Source organism: Protopterus annectens, chromosome 2.part1 (assembly GCF_019279795.1).
Source record: "Protopterus annectens isolate FY-2018-M chromosome 2.part1, PAN1.0, whole genome shotgun sequence".
Lineage (NCBI taxonomy): Eukaryota > Metazoa > Chordata > Ceratodontiformes > Protopteridae > Protopterus > Protopterus annectens.
The window spans coordinates 28,004,703-28,024,380 of record NC_056729.1 but is presented as its reverse complement, the minus strand read 5'-3'; the positions used below and the strand labels follow the sequence as shown (position 1 = coordinate 28,024,380).

The 19,678-nt window shown below is 40.2% G+C and overlaps 1 protein-coding gene across 1 annotated transcript in view; it reads right to left on the bottom strand.

Annotated features, from left to right (window-relative positions):
- Positions 1-10,797, bottom strand: part of LOC122794735 (prolactin-like) — a 166,967-nt gene extending 156,170 nt beyond the window's left edge. The window contains exons 1-2 of the mRNA XM_044063376.1: positions 10,610-10,797; positions 7,949-8,056 (exon numbers count right to left, since the gene is read on the bottom strand). Coding sequence (XP_043919311.1) covers positions 7,949-8,056; positions 10,610-10,780 — 279 coding nt within the window. The 5' untranslated portion in view covers positions 10,781-10,797. The remainder of the gene's footprint in view (positions 1-7,948; positions 8,057-10,609) is intronic.
- Between the last annotated feature and the right edge of the window lie 8,881 nt (positions 10,798-19,678).

Genomic DNA, 19,678 nt, shown 5'->3' with positions numbered 1-19,678 from the left:
GACATCAGCAGGCTTGCTAAAGTAGGGCAATGGGAGGTGTAGTGACTGTGAATGGCCTCAAAATCATTAATCTCTACACACACAGAGTTTCACAGTTGCCATGTCTGGGATTACAACTCCTACCTCACTAGTATGTTACACAATAGCATTATGCTGTTACTGCACACACCACAGAGCTTATGGGGCTGAGAGTTGGCCAAAGGGTTATTTCAAGGGGACTGACATCAGCATGAGTGCTAACATGGGCAATGGGAAGTGCAGTGTGTGTGAATGGGCCATAAACCATTCCTCTGGGAACACACACACAACACTCAGTCACATACAACTTTACATTTGATAGGACTGGGTATACAAATGCTAGATGAATACTGATTTGTACTATCATGTTACATGGTTATCAAGCACCACAGACACTATAGGGCTGAGGGCTACCAAAAGCAAATGTCTACAGTGATTGACATCAGCACATCATGTGATATTGGCCAGTTGGATGTGTGGTGGGTGGGACAGGCCTCATGATGGCAATCTCTTTGTCACTGTCTGCCTCTCTCCTCCCCACATATGTGTGTGTGTGCATTTTTGACCTACTATAGTGTGTTGGCCTTGGATATGTGTGAGTATTCTTATCCAATGTGTGTGCAAAGCATGAATGGTGTGCAATATGGTGTGTGTGCACAGACATCTGTGACTGACAGATATGTATAGTCCACTGTTGTTGTCAGACATGGGCTTAATTTCTCCAAGTGTAGCAGCATGCCCAGCATGACTTTCTGTATTGAGTGTGTGAATCCATTGCAGGTAGGTTGTACTCCAATGCAGGATTTTGTGTTCTACACCTACAGCTAGCAACCTGTTTCTGCAGGACATCTGTAGATAGGTTGACAATATGGAGTCACAATGGGCGAAAGATAGTGGGGTACTGTAACCATTGTGTCTGTACTACTTGTGTTACATGGTTGGTGTTAGCAGAGATATTCAGACATATGTACTGCTTTACACTGTGATGTATTATGTCATCAGCTACTGACAGATACACTTATTTGCTCACAGTTATTTCCTGGGAAATACAAGATGAATGAAGCTGTGTCCAGTATTGTGGTCTGGAGCCTACATATTCTTGCACACTCATGCCATTCTGGAGGGGTAGCTGCAGACACTTGCTGATGGGTCTGTGTAAATGGTCCAGCAGCTTGGTACTGTGGTGGCTGAGGATCCCCTGCTTGTACATCTATTGACATAACAGAATGGCCATATCCTGCTGTGGCCATACCTCTCAGCTATACAGATTCACCCAGGTTACCCAGAGGCAGGGCTCATATATCTGGTCAGTTCCCCTTCACATTGTGGTTAATGAGCAGGTTTGTTTCCACCCATTACTGTGTTTGCAAGCAGGGATAGTATGGGCTCACATCACTTCACACACTCCATGGCGTCCATGCTTCTACACCCCCCACTCTGTTATTCTATCCTCTTCCTAACATTATGTGAGCGATATCTGACAAGTATCCCTATAGTTATCCCTTCATCCCAGTGGTATTTAGGAGTTGTTCCACAGTTTATGCAGTAGGACATGGTGGGCATGCTACTGGGATTTGTTGACATGGCCTTGCATTTGTGTTCTGTGGACTGTGTTATGTTGTTAGTTTGGGACCCCATGAGATAACATACACTGGCAGTATGGGTGAGGCACAGGCCTTTGACAGAGGACTGTAGGACATTTGGTAGTAATGCAGGCTATCTGTCAGAGGTCAGTGCATTCTGTTACTGCTACAGTCCCTGGCTGCAAGCCAGTGGATTCCCCTGGGGTGACAGGGTAAGTGTACGAGGTGTTAATGGCAATAGTACCTGTCCATATTAATCCATTGTTCTGGATGCTGGCAGGGTGCTGCTTACAGCTAGGGACACACCTGCATGGGACACCTCTTTAGCATGCTGCATTCTGTGGGTATTCCCATAGAGAGGTGGAGTCATACTGTACTCATTCCCAACAGCAGGGATATGACCTGTTATAAACCTGTGGCTGATGGTGGGGTGAGCTGAGTGCATGTGTGATATGGAAGCTTCTTGTAGCTGACTCACAGATATACCTGGGACAGTCCCCTTATGCTGCCTTGTGTTGGGACAAAGGCAGTCTGTCATTACTTCATTACTGTGCCTTTTGTGGTCTGCCAGTGATTGGCCAGACTACATCAGTATTCCATACTCCACGGACAACTAATGTGCTGCTAACCTGTATGTACAATTCCAAACGTGTGTGCAGTTGAAAGTTAAATTTTATGTACTCTGTCTAGGGTACTTCCACCTGTGTACTGTGTGTATGTCTGGTCCCACATTCATGGCATGTCCATCTTTCAGATGGTGACAGATATTGACATTTGAACAATGAGTATGGAAGACTGCTGAACTGGGTCTTTCTGGGATGCATTGTGGTTGGCACTGCAGTTGTCAAATCATGGCCCTGCTATCGACAGTACTGGCCATAGGCCACCGGGACACAACCTTCCATGCCTACATGCTGACCACTTCCACACAATATACAACACACAACCTAACACACAGAGCCCTGCATATTGTACACATCCAACAATCTATCCTGTAAATTGGGCCAACTCAGGTAATCTGTGCTCCACTGTTATTAAACCCACACATACATGTTACTGCATTACTACATAGGATTGTGGGGGGGACACACACCTGACAACTGTAAACATTTGCTATGACTGTACTGGTATTTCAGGTACTCTGTTGGCTTCCATTTCATTTCGTATTCTGACCTTGCAAACTAGAGGCATATCAGTAGAGTACAGATCTTAGGTTTTATTGACCTGCATTTCAGTTTGAGACTTCTTACCCTTCAAAACTAACATACAACTGCCTGACCTGTTGTCATCTGTCTGTGTAGGTCTGGAGGACGGCTGTTCTCCATTGCCATCAATTGTAGGCCTTAGCACAGCCTTTCTTTATGGTCATCTACACCTGCCCTGCTGGCTGAGGCTGCTGTTGGGTATGTGAGCCTCACTGACATGTATGTGTGTGTCATATGGACACACATTTGGGCCATCACATGTACTGCAGTGGGATTTGTCACCTTGTCTAGTACTGCCTGTTTTGTTGACACCAGTATTTGTTATGGATTTCATGCTGCCGATACAGGTGTCAACTATCTGCTGCCATCCCATTCAGCCACCCGATTCCCTTGTATGCTCACATCCATACCATATATACAACTAGCAGAACATACTACTGCATTCAGCAATTGATAGGAAGAGTAACTTACCTTGTGGCTGTGCCAGTATTGAGGATGGTGCTGGAGGGCCGACTATGTTGGATGCACATAGTACACTCCCTATACATAGTAAAGCACAGATAGTGTCATGTTTGGCATCCCTTTTACTCTATGTGCGAATCAAAGAAAGGTGTCATTCCCTGGGTTCCTACCGTGTCAGTGTATGTGCTATGCGTTGCCTCTTTGCCAAAGCCTGGGCATACTGGGCATGCCTTCTTCTGCCTACATGGGCAGGCTCAGGTTGTGCCTTTTCCATGTCACTGTGCTTGTGCTGGCCTTGGCAATGGTGGGGGACTGTGTGGCCCTGCCCCGTGCTGTTCCTGCAGGATCATACTGTGTAGCATGGCACATATAATGAAAATCTGTGTACATGTAGCTGGAGAGTACTGCAAGGCTCCACCAGATATGTCCAGGCACCGAAACCATGACTTCAGCATCCCAAACACACGCTCTAGTATGATTCTGGGTTGTGCGTGTGCCTCATTATGGAGTTCTTGTTCGGGTGTGTGTGCATTTCTGATGGGTGTCATCAGCCATGGCTCCAGTGCATAACCAGCATCCCCAACTAGGTGGCCATATGGGATGTCCCCACTGGCAAATCTCTGGTACAGCTGTGTCATATGCCAGACCTGGGAGTCGTGATAGCTTCCAGGGCTGCCAGTACACACATTCATTATAATGCCCTGGGCATTGCACACGACCTGGCAGTTGATGGAGGGGAAGCCCTTGCGGTTTATGTAGACCCTACCCTTCTCACCAGGTGGTGCTTTGATGTGTATGTGCATGCAGTTTATAGCACCCACTACTTCAGAGTATTCTGCTACTTGGTGGAAGAGACGCATATTGCTGGTCAATGCCTCACGGGTGTTGAGGAAATATATGTGCTCACCAGCATGTGCTGACATGGCATCCAGGAACTGGTGGAGTACCCTGGATGCTGATGCCTGTGAGATCCCCATGATATCCCCAGTTGGCCTTTGGAAGGTACCTGTGGCTAGTATTCTTAAGCCTACAAATACCTTGGTATCCACTGGAATGGGTTCACCTCTGTTGGTTCTGTGTGTGAGGTATGGTCGGCACAGAAACAGAAAAAACTTCTGCGAATACGGCAGCTGAATGGTCTCAATAAAAGTCAAAGCAAACCAAAAAATTAGAGACCAGCATACAGTGGCACCGGATAAATCCTTTACTGTAGAAGTGCCCTAAGCAAAAAAGCAGGAACAGACCGGTTTTACAGTTACATAGCCTTCATCAGTGTTAATGTCTGATAAATAAGAAATACTTTATATACATAATTTAAAGGACATGTGATCAATTAAAGATGCTCACTAAGCCCTGGTTTAAAAAGACCTCCCAATTTAGCAATCCATTTTTTCTCCATGCTATTTAATAAATCATGCCATCCTAATTTATTGCTCTTGGGTCTCATTATTTTATCTATTATAGTAAAATTAAACGTAGCACTTTTGTGTGTCATTGCATGTTTATAGAGGGTGTTGGTTTCTTTATGATGTTTAATGTCGCTAAGATGTTCAGAAATTCTGAATTTAAGAGGTTTGGAAGTTTGCCCTATGTAGAATGCTGAACAATTGCAACTAGCTAAGTAAACCACATACACAGCTGGAGAACCTGTGCCAGCCTTCCCCAGGAGTGTCTGTATGGTTGTATAAACGCTTTCCTCAAAGTGTGTGCGTGTCAACTACTTGGGCAGGGACACGAAGCACTGGTTGGACAGAGTGGGTGCTGGAGGTTTTAGCTTGCCCACTATGCTGAGATCTGGACCCTATAGCTGTGCCAGTGGGGGGTTTTATTGGAGACCTGGAGAGAAAGGGAGAAACCAGCCCCAGACTGACTGTGATCACTGTGTGCTCATAAGGTAAACTGTACTTTACTGTGTGTGTATTTATTATCCTTTCCCTGTATGGACGCCCCTCACTGGTGTTAGTGGTGAGGACTGAGGCTCCTTGATTGCAGGACCAGTACACGGGTGTCACACTCATGAAAAAAACTCTCAGAAAAATAAAAGGAAGAAGCAAAAGATTGGTGTGATTTTTAATTTTGTTTAGAAACCACAAACACAGAGACACAAACCACGTCCATCAGTTGTATTTTATAACAGGAAATGAAAACAGAAAATAATTGGCATTTGCACAAGGGAAGAGAATTATGAAAAATGCTAAGCCAGCTACCAACATCTAAGTCCACAAATACAACATTTTAAAAATAATGCTCAGTTTCATTTGTTTTATGGGGGGATTTATTCATCCAGAAGCAAACTGAGAAATTTGCTTTCCCAAAACAGAACACCACTAAGTAAGGCTAATACTTTGTAAATTACCACAGCAAACTTGTCTATAGTAGCCCTGCAGGTTTTAGAAAATTGACAGACTCTATTTTGAACTTCCACTATGAGTAAGCCTGAAATATTGCTGAGTATTTGTTCTTGTGAAGAAGTTACATTTCAATTACTTTCTGTAGTGAAAACCGTGCCAACAGCAACATTTGAATGATACTTTTCTGGTTGAGATTACGGTAGATGTTATACTTCGATGTGCTAATCTTGCACCCAATACGGTTGAGTTATTTTGCTTTTCATGACTAAGTAAAATAAGGTGTTACATCTTACCGCAAAAAGGTTAAAAAATATAAACTTAAGCTCAATTTAGCTAAGAAGCAATGGCTACTTCAAACATGACAAAGTAACGAGAACTGAAATCAGTAAATAATGGCATACACTTGAGTCTGGAACTTATTATCATTCAGAAAACGCATGCTAATACAAAATATGTTACTCTAATAAATTTCTGTATTTATAACGGCTATATTCAAAATCCGTCCTTACATTCGGGCCTTAGTTCCCGCTTCTTTGGGCTTTATACAGATTTCTTGGGTTAGGAGGTTAAGGGATACTAAACTGTTAATGAGCCATATCTGGCTCATCTAGTGTTGGATGCCTCTCCTGCATTTAGCGACCCTCGCCTTACGGCTGAAGGACAGAAAAAAGTTGTCAATCATTGCAGTAAACCACTTACTATCTCTGTAGCAAGCAGCTTGCTACAGTGTTACAAACAACAAGTGCTGAAACAAGCGCTTCAGTCTTGACCAGAAAACCAGTATAGCATCCTTGGTATTTAAAGAAGTGAATACCGATACCCCTGTACCGAACGATGGAGCTGCAGAACATACCCCCTAATATCTGCAGCCCCCTTCGTCTTAACCTAGCTATGCTGCTAAGACCTTGTAAACTCTTGGAAATTAATGCATGGTCTTGCTGAATCACAGCTGACTTTTTTAGCAGATACTAAAGAAGGGAGAATAGCGAAGCCGCGGTGGTGCAGCAGTAGCATTGTTGTCTCACAGCAAGAGGTTCTCCCGTTCGATTCTCAGCAGGAGCACCTTCTGTGTGGAGTCTGCATGTCCTCCCTGCGGTCGAGTGGCGTTCGAAAGACATGCGTAGAATGGGCATGCCTTCGTTGAAGGTTGGGCGTCGAGCTGCCACCCGTAAAAAATCTACTGCCAATCATTAGCAGACCGGAGTTCTGCTGTGGCGACTTCTAACTGGGAAAAGCCAAAAAAAGAACAAAGAAGGGAGAATATTTTAAGAGCGGAGCTTCTGCTTCGCAAATTTCACTCACGTGCATGGCAAATACACCACACACCTCTCAACTGTACAGATTTTCACAGAATGTCAAGATTTTTGCCACATACTTTTGGTCCGTTTTTCATAAAATTGTGGTTTTCTGGCAAATTAGTTGCAAACCATTAAAGACTGAAGTTAGAAAATAATGACAGACATTTGAGTTTCAGGCTTCATACCCTTCAGAAAATTCATACTAATGCAAAACCTGTTATTCTATCAACTTTCTAAGTTTGTAAGAGCAATATTTAAAAATTGTTCCTATTTTTGGGCCTTTCTTTGTCCCACTTTTATATATGGCTTTTTACAGATTTCTTGCTCTAAGAGGTTGAGAGGTATGTACGCAACATCTGCGAAACACGATTCTCAGCAGCACCTCCACCCATTCAGATTTCAAAATATTGCATTTATTTATATTCTGATGTACAGCAGTGTAAATACTTAGGAAAGAATGGACCACATTGAAAATAAGCAGTTTGAGCATCAATACATAGTCATTATTACTTGCCTGCACATTCCCAGCAGAGTGACTTTTGTACTGTATCTAAGGGTAGTATTACTATGCACAAGCAATCAAAATAATATTTTTTATTAACATGATTCTTTGAGTAGGAATGCAGTAAACGTTCACAGAAAATATACTGCGATCTCCAAAATGTGGAATCTTATGTTTCTTAATGTGGAACAAATGAGCAAAATGTGGACACAGTTTCAACTAAGGAGCTCAAAAGGTGGTATATCAAGTGTTTGCGTAAGTCTTAGATGATGAATTAATACCATTCTGTAATATTTACCACGGATTCATCCATACAAGGAACTCCCTAACACTGAATGCGTAACAGTTAAAGAAGCCAAGGAAAGTCAAAAAAATACAAATCTGCAGATAACATCGTTTGAGGTAATGACTACCTTGTTGTTCTGCTACTGTAACCCTTTTTTACTGTCCTCATAAAATGCATTTTGACATGCATGCTTGTAAGACTGTACACCTGATTTTTTTAAGTGGAAATCAAAAGGTCGCTTACCGGCACTTTCTGGACATTCTCTTTTCCGTTAGGTGTTCGAATACTTGCGGTGTGGCATGGGTTGGCAGACCTTCCTAGCTGATTTTTGCTTGTTAGAAAGTGCTGCTCCTGAGGACAAAAACAAAGCAAAAAAAAAAGTTTAGAGAGAGTAAACTAGGACCTTCAGTATTTGATTTACGCACTCTCCAAATACATATCTAACTATGTCTATTTAGATGATGGCCTTTTTGGAAACTGGAAAAATGTTGAAGAGACCATATGATGGAGTTTCCCAAAACTCCAACATAAAAAAGCTGCAAAAATCTACTTTACGTTTTTGCAGGGGGCAACCCATCCTGCGCCCCCTCCCCTGCAAATTATATATACCAACTCCCAGATCGCACTACAATGGGGAAAACGGTAAATTTCCCGTTCCTCGCTGTACTGTGATCTCCATTCAAAAGCTTCCAGTTTTCAATCATATGCTCTGGACCATATGAAGTTCCAGTTTGTGAAAACTATATCAACTGGTAGGAACTCATCTATCCACATATCTTTCTTTCATTTTAATACCTTCGCCTTCGCTCTCTCTCAAACAGCACACACAAACACAGGAGGTTCTGTCTCTCTCTCACATAGAGACAAATTCTGTCTGCCTGTCTCTCTCTCTCTCTCTCTCTCACACACACACACACACACTCACACCACATTCTGTCTGTCCCTCTGTCTTCCTCTCTCTCTCTAATACAGACACGTTCTGTCTCTCACATGCATGCGCGCACACACACACGCACACACACATTCTGTCTGCCTCTGCTTCTGTCTGTCTCTCTCTCTCTCACACACACATTCTGTCTGCCTCTCTGTCTCTCTTTAACTCTTTCTCTCTCTCTCACACACACACACACACACACACACACACACACACACAAACACACACACACACATTCTGTTGCCTCTGCTTGTCTGTCTCTCTCTCTCTCTCACACACACATTCTGTCTGCCTCTCTGTCTCTGTTTAGCTCTCTCTCTCACTCTCACACACACACACACACACCACATTATGGCTGCCCGTCTCTCTCTTATCCACACACACACTCACACACACACACACACACACACACACACACACGCACGCACACACTCACACACTTCCTGGTCGCACCTGTTAAAAAGTTGTTTGCACCTCGTTCATTTGACTAATGCCTAATCCCAACAAGAACATGATAATAACTGGATTTACCTCTCAATTGTCCATTTTTTGCCTCATATTTTTGGTCTGTTCCTCATAAAATGTGTGGTTTTCTGACAAATCATTTAAAGTTCCTTGAATAATATTAAATAATGACAGACATTTGAGTTTCAGAATTCACATCCTTCAGAAAATGCAAAACCTGTTACCCCATCAACTTTCCACGTTTGTAGACGCAATATTTAAAACTTGTCCCTATTTTACCCCCATTTTTATGGCTTTGTCCAGATTTTTCTTGCTGAGAGGTCGAGAGGTATGAATTCTTTCTTGATATATTCGTCCTAATCTCAGATCAGGACCGTTTCAGTATAAGGTGACCAGTTTCAGCTTCCTAAAACACACAAATACATGAATCACTGGGTGGTACAGTGTGAAGTAAGGGGTCCCACATTCTAAGTCATTGTTCACTGTATACTGAACTGTCATAGCACTACCACCTGTTCATACAAATTAAATACAGCATCAATGTTAAGGTCAGCAAATGAAATAATAAATTAGAAAAGTGAAATACCAAGTGTTGTGTATATTGTGGTGGCATACTGCTCAACAAGAAATCCGGACAAAGCCTAAAATAATGGGGGGACAAAGGCCCAAAAATAGGGACAGATTTTAAATATTGCTCTTATAAATTTAGGAAGCTGCTAGAATAACAGGATTTGTGTTAGCATACATTTTCTGAAGGATATAAAATCTGAAACTCAAATATATGTCATTATTTAGTGACCCAAATCCTCCGTGATTTGCCAGAAAAAAAATAGATTTTATGAGGAGCCGACCAAATGTTTGAGGCAAAAATCTGTACATTCTGCGAAAATCTGTACAGTTGAGAGGTATGAAGAGGACAGCAGCATGTATTCTAAAACAATATATTATAAAAGAAAAAAAAAATACGAGACCGAAAGCCCAAACCATGCCTCCCAAAGTCCCAATTGCCCAACTGATTTTCGCAGAATGTCCAGATTTTTTTGCCTCAATTTTTTTGTCTACTCCTCATAAAAACTGTCGTTTCCGGCAAATTGTTGGTGATCGAAGTCATCTAATAATGGCATACATATCAGTTTCAAACTTCATAGCCTTCAAAATATACATACCAACACATATCCTGTTATTCAAGCGACTTTCTAAATGTATAAGAGCAATATTTAAAACTTGTCCCTAGTTCTAGGCCTCTGGCCGCATTATATTAGTCTTTGTGTTTAAGAGATACGTCCCAAACTAAATCACATTGTAGTGGGTACATTGTTGTGAAACAATTAAAATAAATATGACTCATGAGACAGAGTGTACATCATGCAACAGACCATTGCTTAAAATACATTTCATTTCGTTTTTCCACATAAATTAATCAGAACAAAGCTTACACTGTGTATCTACAAAACACGAACTTGTAACTTAGCTGGTCTTCTACGTAAGTAAATAAAGCGACTTACTACGTCAGTGTAAAGATCGCTGGCTATGCTGTGGAGCTTGCTAGAGTGCAGGATAACTCGGTCAAACAGATCATCTATTGAAATAAACCGGCACCCGGTTTCTCCAGTGCTGCAGACTGGTGCAGGGGATACCTCAGTTGTACCCAGGTTCAAAGCCAGCAAGATCAACATCGAGGCGCACTCTACAAACAGGTAAAATAAGATTTAAATGGATAGGGAATTAAACCATAATGCCGATTTCAGTATAAATGACTTCTCCGCAAAATTACCTGCAGTTTCTTTGAATAATTTTATTAATACCATGTTTGCAGTTGAGATGTATCATTAAAAATGCACCTTTAAAAGTTCATCTACATGTATTTATTTCTGTCTCATACATATGTATACGTCACAAAATTAAATATTTTCGTTATATGTATAATGCAATATTCGACAGAGTTGGCTTTTGTTGTTTTTTGTTTTCCTCTGAACTGCGTCATATTTCAAAACCTAAGGCAAATAATAGGCACCCGGGCGAAGAAAACAGTCTGGCAGGGCATGTTACAAAAATGAGCTTTAGCCAAGTTTAACATGTTCCACCTCAGGACAGGCTATCCCGCTTGGTGTTATCAACTGGAAATTAAGGAATCCCAAGGGAATCACCCGCTCATGAACAATATTACACGTGTGCGAAATATTTAATAAATTTTGCTATTTTCTTTAAATAGGTAGCTGCCTTTGTATTAGCATGTATGCCTATAAATCATGGGGTAAAATTATTCATATAAATTCTGGAGTAATTACCACCGTTTGAATTTTTTTCTGTTAACCTTGTTTTAATTGCTAGCTATAGATGCTCAATGGAAAAGCTGTAAAATGAACGTAGTGATAAGAAGTAATGGGACAGGGTATTCCTGAGTCGGAGAAGTGAGCTTTGACAAAACACCTTTAAACTGGCGTATAGGCGACAATTCCATAGAGTCGGAGGATTTAGAGAGTTCACTTAGATAACACTTCTTGCTTATCTTCAGTTGCACGCACTACATCTTTGCTTAAGATAGTCTGATTTTTGCGGTGTGTATGCAGATTCTCAGTGATGTTTTTTCCCCTAACTTTGCTCTTTAATGAAAACGGTCACACTACCTTATACATCTTATCTTATCTATACAACTGCTGAACCCAGGCTCCAGCATTTACAACTTTTACACATAACAGCTGTGTGTGCGTGTGTGTTTGTATACATATCTATCTGTCTATATATATCTATATAGCTATATATATATATATATATATTTATATATATATATATATATATATATAGAGATGTTTGTATCTATGTGCATGCTTATATATATATATATATATATATATATATATGTATGTATATACACATGTATATATATATATATATATATATATATATATATATATATATATATATATGTGTGTGTGTGTGTGTGTTTGTATATGTAGATGTAAATATAGGCAGAGATACAGATATAAGTGGATATCTGAAGCCATCAGTTGGAACTTAACACTTGAATGAGGAGAGACACTTGTTTATGGTCATTAAGAAAGGGGGAAGTACTTTCCACAATCTGCAAATAGTTCTGGTTATGGCTGTCAGAGTTTCATGTCTATGTCTTTGCAGTTCACCGGTTTGGATGTGTCCTGTACATGTTTTCTATAAGTGTATGTAAGCTGCAGCTGACAGCAGCAGTACTTTGCTATCTTGTGTCGTGTTAGGGAAGCATAGAGTCAGATAGCTGAACCTAATACTACCAACTCCTGTGACGCCCAGTTAACTCCTTCTCTACTGTCCAGTTATAACCATTCAGATGAAAAGCAATGTCAGTATTGCAGATTTCAAATAGTGTTACCAAAAGCATAAGATAAATTCATGCCATATTGCATACAATAGCAGCAGCGAATTTTACTCACCTCCCCTGCACATGGGTTTATATCACTTGATCTAAAAGATAAAGGAATAGATTACGTAAAGTTCACATAATCTGGCGCATTATATTGATATCAGTGCAAAAGTTGTGGATAAGAATGTAATATGTAATTATATCTCAGTGAACTTAAAATATCTTGGTGCATAATAGAGTTTCTCAGCAGCAATGGCTTACTGTATATCAATCATAGTTACTCTGTAAGTCGTGAAAACTGTTTCACAAAGCATGATGTACATTATCAAAGTTACAGAAATATATCACCATCTAAGCTGTCTGACATTTATCTGACATTCGTAAATATATATGTACAGCAACATCTCTCCAGTAAGTTTACAGACAACTACGGGATATCTTTGCATGTCATTTATTAGTAAAATATATTTGCTCTCCCTTACGGATTCCAACAGAATCCATAAAAATTTCTAATAGAAAAATGAATAAAGCCGAAGGGCAATCACAGCCACATCACCACAGCTAACAGTAGTTAACAGTGGGGTGTGGGATATGTGTGGTGAAAACAAACAATGCACACACCCAAGCAAACAGAAAGAGATAGAAAAGCAGTCATGGGGTAGGGACGAAGAAGAGTGATACACAAGAAGTATGTTAGAATAGGAAAATCTGAGGACAGTCAGAGGGGCATGGGCAATTTTTTTTTTTTTTTTGGTGGGAACAGGCCCCATTTTGTTAAGAACAGAAGGAAAGGTAAAGACAGGTAAAGAAAGGGTGAAGGCCATCATAGCAGGTATACCCACAAATATCACAAAACATAACAGACAGAGGTCGGAAATCAGTAAGGAGAGGTAAGTTACATAGATGGCAGACTGCACAACATGGACAAATGAAAGTTGACAAACACGGTTGGGAATCCATACCGGCCATAGTGAAATGCAGAAATATATACATACATATGCACTATTATATTATGACATGTTGCAAACTGTGTGGCAATCATACCTGGACTTGTATGAGTGATGGCAGTTGTTTGTTATAAGGTAATAAATAGGGAACGCTGCACACATAGGATAAATAATCCAGTATGTAAGTAGTCTGTCAGCAGTGCAAGTGTAAGCCAAGCAACATCATAGATGAACAAAGGCAGCCCCTAGAATATTGGAGAAGATCATCAGGGGACAAAACAGAACATCTGACCATGCATGTGAAAGGCAAACAACAGAGCACAGTACCTAAGAGTAGTACTGTTGCAAAGCAGCAAACTGGCTGCTACCTGCACAAGCAGGTATACACAATTCAAACAGACATCTAATGATTTTCATATGTCACACACATATGCCACATCAAAGGCAAGACACAGGTATTTGTGTATATGTATGACCTTCATTGGCCTAACAGGAAATTATTTGAAAATAATGCCAATACACATATAAACAACAATGACATGCAATTATAATATATGGTCACAAATCTATGATCAATGATATATAACCAATATCGGGGTGTGCACATGAATTTCAACAACATACACTGGTTAATATGTAACACAACAATGACATGCAATTGTAATATATGGTCACAAATCTATGATCAATGATATATAACCAATATCAGGGTGTGCACATGAATTTCAACAACATACACTGGTTAATATGTAACACACAAGTATAACAAGAACAAGGATGCATTACAAGCAGTAGCCATCAAGTTGTGTGTATATGCTCTGAATCTGTGTAATGGCCATAGAGTTGGCACAAGTTGATCTTGTAACAAAACATCTACATGAAAATGAGCAAGAATTCCAACAAAAGTGAACATGTACCATGCATATGTGCAAGATATATGACATAACTACAAATGTGGAAGGGAGGTGGAAAACATGGCATCAAGAAAGACTGATATCAAAGCTCTGTAGGCAAACAATAAAGCAGGACAAAAATATGAAAGGTGACACATTGCAAATGCATGTGTACACCACATAGGGTGGTGTTGAAGTCAACCCAAACTACATTGAAGTGAATGGCCAATGTATGTTAAATGGGCAGACTGCATTGCCACGTCAATAGAAATATGCATGTATAAATCACAATCACAGTATTGTGCAATCATATAACAGCAACAGGCATAGGTAAGCAGGCTAGGAATTGGTATCACACACACACATATATACTGTCATGCCAGTATAAAACAACATGTGGTATAAACACCTGCAGTTATATGCCACTGACCCTGGTTATGACTGAGCAAAGGACAGTCTTGTGAGCAACATTACAGGACATCAAAATGAAACCAGTGACTGCTCACATTTCCATGGTATAACAGTATTTCCCTATTGATTGCAATATGTGCAGAGACATGTACATAAATCATTACATATGCACATCATGATGCCTGTGCACTGGCCCAGTAATCAAGGAGCCTCAATCCTCACCACTAGCACCATGCATATTGGGAGGATAACAAGTACACACACAGTAAAGTATAATTTCCCTTAAGAGCACACAGAGATCGCAGTCAGTCTGGGGCGGATTTCTCCCTTTCTCTCCAGATCCCCAATAAGACTCCCCACTGGCACAGTTATAGGGTTCAGATCTCAGCCTAGTTGTCAAGCCAAAATCTCCAGCACCCTCTCTGTTCAACCAGTGCTTCATGTTCCTGCTCAAGTAGCTCACACACACACACACACACACACACACACACACACACACACACACACACACACACACACACACTTTGAGATTTGATTTATATACAAACACACAGACACTCCTGGGGAGAGCTGGCAGAGGTTCTCTGGCTATGCCCCCATTCTGCCCAGACTATAAGGTAGCACTGACTGCCACCAACCACTACTATCAGCTACTATAAAGGGCCTTACCAAAAGGTATCCAATTCAACTGTGCAATATTACTGCTATCCAAATAGTATGTGTGACCAGAATTTGTAAGGCTATTGGAGTGGCTTATACAGTATCACCAAATACATGTAAGTACTCTAGAGCTTAAATTATCTCTACACAAAACAGCCACAGTTGAAAGGTTTCAAAATGTTTAATAATAAATAATAAAAACATAAAACAATACTTATTACTTCAACACAATGACATTACAGAGTTCAGAAATCACAGGAAATACTTTAAAACAATATTGTAGGATAGTCTGTTATAAATATAGAAAACAACTAGATTAATCTGGCTATATTCCTATCTATCTCTAAGAGAAATCACTGTTCTAAATACTACTTACATACAGAGCAAGCAAGTGCTGGTGAGTGGATGTTCTTACTAGATCGAAGACAAGATACAAAATGTTGTGCTTTCTTTCTGAGATGGCCCTTAAAATGATAGCACACAGTACTGCTGAGTCATTTCAGATTACATCATTCTTGACACCTCTGCTGAAGTTTCCCAGGCTCACAGAGCTCAAAATTTAACATATCTTTGTAATCTTGCACCTGCCAGGAAGCCACAGCAATAAAGGACACTTTACATGTAAAATCTAGTAATTATCTCTGTTTTAAAACAATAGAAAGAATTTCCTAGCCCAGACATCCTGTCTCTGAGCTTGAGATCAAACATAGTTGTAAAATTCTTTACTTAACAGCTTTCTTCCAGCAGGGTGCACTATGGTTACATTTTCGAAGCTCAGTACAACATATAGTTTAATCGTAACATATAGTTCTCTTTACATTTGTAAAACAAGCCTGTGGATTATATTAATATTTATAAATGACATAGACTTATTTACAAAATTCTGTCTAGCTAGGCTGGCAGCCTTTCAGTTTATCACACACACCTTGTGTCAACATGCATACATTTCTGTGAATAAGGAATGGATGTAGAAATGTAACGTAGGCCAAAGAAGACATACTGTACTGTTACTGAATAAATTATCATTGCCATGGTGTATATATGAACATTACTCTGGCAGTCTATGTATACAGTAAAGGAGGACTAGCCATATCTATCAGATACATTCATAGCATATGCCACACACAATGCCAGTATGCCAGTGTGACAGCATGACAAGCGTCATCCAAAACACAGGGGCAAGGACAAGTCTTCTGTTGGAACATACATGACATGGCAATCCACAAATCATATTCACAACATTGTAGTATTTGTGGAATACAGGTACCTTGTTTTTGAGTTGCTGTCGGTACCACACATTATACAGTAAAATTGTTGCAGAAGTAGCAGCAAGTTAACTGCCAAAACTCCTGGGCAGCTGAAAGTTAAATGAAAGTCTAATGTGGGAATGTGTGTCATGCATCCATTGAAACATAATGCTAAATGTCACATGACATCTGCAGTGTACATTCAGACGTATAACACATATAGCATGGCAGCAAAATGCTATGCATGCACAAGTGTGTATGTACAGTTCAGCCACTGATATGCAAACACCACGGTGACAGCAATACACAAGTGAATCATACAGACAGCACTTATGGTGCAGAGGGACTGCCCTGATGGGGATGAGCATCACAAATGATCTCTCAGGCTATTTCTCTGACTGTGTCCTGCTTATCCCATGCCATATCTTGGAAGAAATTCTGCATCTTGTCCCTGATCTGTGCCTGAAAGGAATCAATCACCTCCTCCTAGATCTATTCCTGATAAAGTCTTGTTGGGATACCTGGTGTCATCTCCTCTGGGGTACAGCAGAGATGATGGCATGTGCATTTCCAGCTTCCTTGTTGTCATCCTCATCTCCATTATGGTTGTCATCATCATCGGATGCCTCTGGCAGTCATCTGGCATGCACTTGTCTCTGACATCTGATGACTGAGCGTCCACATAAGGGTCCCATGCTCTGTCAAGGTGAAGCACAACACAAGACAGAAAGTACATATGCATATGCATACCTCCTACTACATGACTACATGACATAGCCATTGCAACACAATAAACAGGCAAAAAACAGCCATTATGAAACATTTGAATATGTTACGGCCCTAGTGAACTGCACTGCCATATGTGGTGATGTATGCCAGTAATCAAAACCATAACAATGAAAACCAAATGTCTTTCAGGCTGCACTTTCTTTTGAAAATCATAGCTGACATTAAACTGAAAATAATGTGTAAGTCTGCAGTCTAACATACATTAAGTAACATCTCATTGGCATCTGTTGTCTGCATATGACAAAAAAGGTGTATCAGCATACATTGCAGGTGTCATTAAAAACACATTTTCAGATGAAATGACCTACAATTATTAAGTAGGGCAAGTATAATAAACAGTTTTGCTGTGAGTGGATGGCTCCTCATCCACACAACACATTCCCTATATCCTATTATCTAAACGTATGGATGTTTTCAATAACTGAACTTGTCAGGGCCACAATATACATCACACAATGTGAGCAGCTTACTCCAAGCCATGCCATGCATAACACAGCCTTACCAGATGAAATCCTGACATTACCTGAAGCTTGTTTATCGGTCATCATTATGCATGACAAGTATTCAAAAAGTTAGCACATTTACATATCTTGGCATTTGAAGAGAAGCATTTCATGACACTGTGTCATGCAACACTTACATGAGCCTACCTTGCAAAACAACACTTTGAAAATGACAACATAACACTAGTAGTGTGACCTATACTGTTTAATACTTGGATGTATGTCTCAGTAAATTGGCCAGCTTACTCCCTGAGTGAATATCACTATTTCCATGTTTCCTGTGTTGTGTGTGTACTCTGCACGTTTATCTTGGTGTGTGAATGTCAGCTGTATTCCAGGTATCTGTGCATGTAATGAATCATATGAACAGCCACCAACTAACATATTGGTATAATGAAGATACAGTGAAATGACAATCCATGGGAGATATAAAAGCCATATGCATAAGAGATGAGTAAGGCAAAATGGTCATTGACTGACCCAATGACAATTTTTGAAATGCAACACAACACACTAGTAATAATGTACAATCAGAAACTCAGTGACAGCCCGTGACACATGAAAATATGATATATGTTATAGAAACAGACTTGTCTGTCTACAAATGTATCATTATCAGTACCTTACATATATTTATTAGCAATCACTACCCTGCAAAATGCAAACAGCATGATGCTGCTTGCTGATTATGTAACAGAGGCTTTAAAATATTGAACAGGAATGCCTTTGCGTGGACATATCCCTAAACACAGGATACAAGTACGTTTTAACCAAACTATCAATGGTGTTGTAGGCAGATGTGATGCCCATGTGAGACTGAAAGGAATGCCCGACAGTCTACTATCAACAGTGTGAACACTGACACATCAGACACCCGTTCTGTATGTGACTAGGCAGGCTGAGCATAACAGATAGGTTATTGAGAACCACATCCATACATACAAGTGAGCCAACACATATATTACAAACTGCAGGCAAAACACCATTAACTTGCATGTGAAACATCACAATCAAAAGCACTGTAACAGTTACACATACATTGCTATCATCTAGGTTGTGGCCTACACGTCAAACCTTATCTTCAGCAATCATGGCTTGCTGCTAAATGATATGTACACATATTTTTAGTGATTCATATTTGTAATCACAGGCATTGTCTATTTATTGCACATACATTAAGGATGCATGATGGGTATTCCTGCATTATAAGAAGTTTACATGGCAATGGCAGAAATACGAGACAGTAACAATGATTACATCTCTTTTATTTACAAAATCAGACAAAGTAATCAACATACCTCTCTCCCTGCACAGCTTCACCAGCCTGTGCATCCGCCTGATGCACGGGGCACGATTACGAGTGCGCTCCTCATCACCTGTGAAAAGTAAAAAGCATGTATGAATAATGTAAGTATGAAACAACAGTGATGTATATTGTTCAGCTCATTGTCTCTAAATTTTAAATTGAAGAACATTGCACAATTATCCTTACACAGTTTGGAATATTTCACACACAGTCCTTTATATATTGGAACAGAGTTGAACACGGATTGGAGGACCTGACATTCTAAACTGCTACTCTAAGCTATATCCACACTCTAACCTCAAAATCTACCTGCCTATCTAATCCATCTTGCCTGAAGTTGCATGGTGGAAATGCAGTTAAAAGAATTGGAGGCATGAATGTGCAAGGATGGTGTACTAATAAGGATCATGGTTTACGCTTTACAAGAAGTACAACATGCTGTGCATTTATAACGATAAAACTG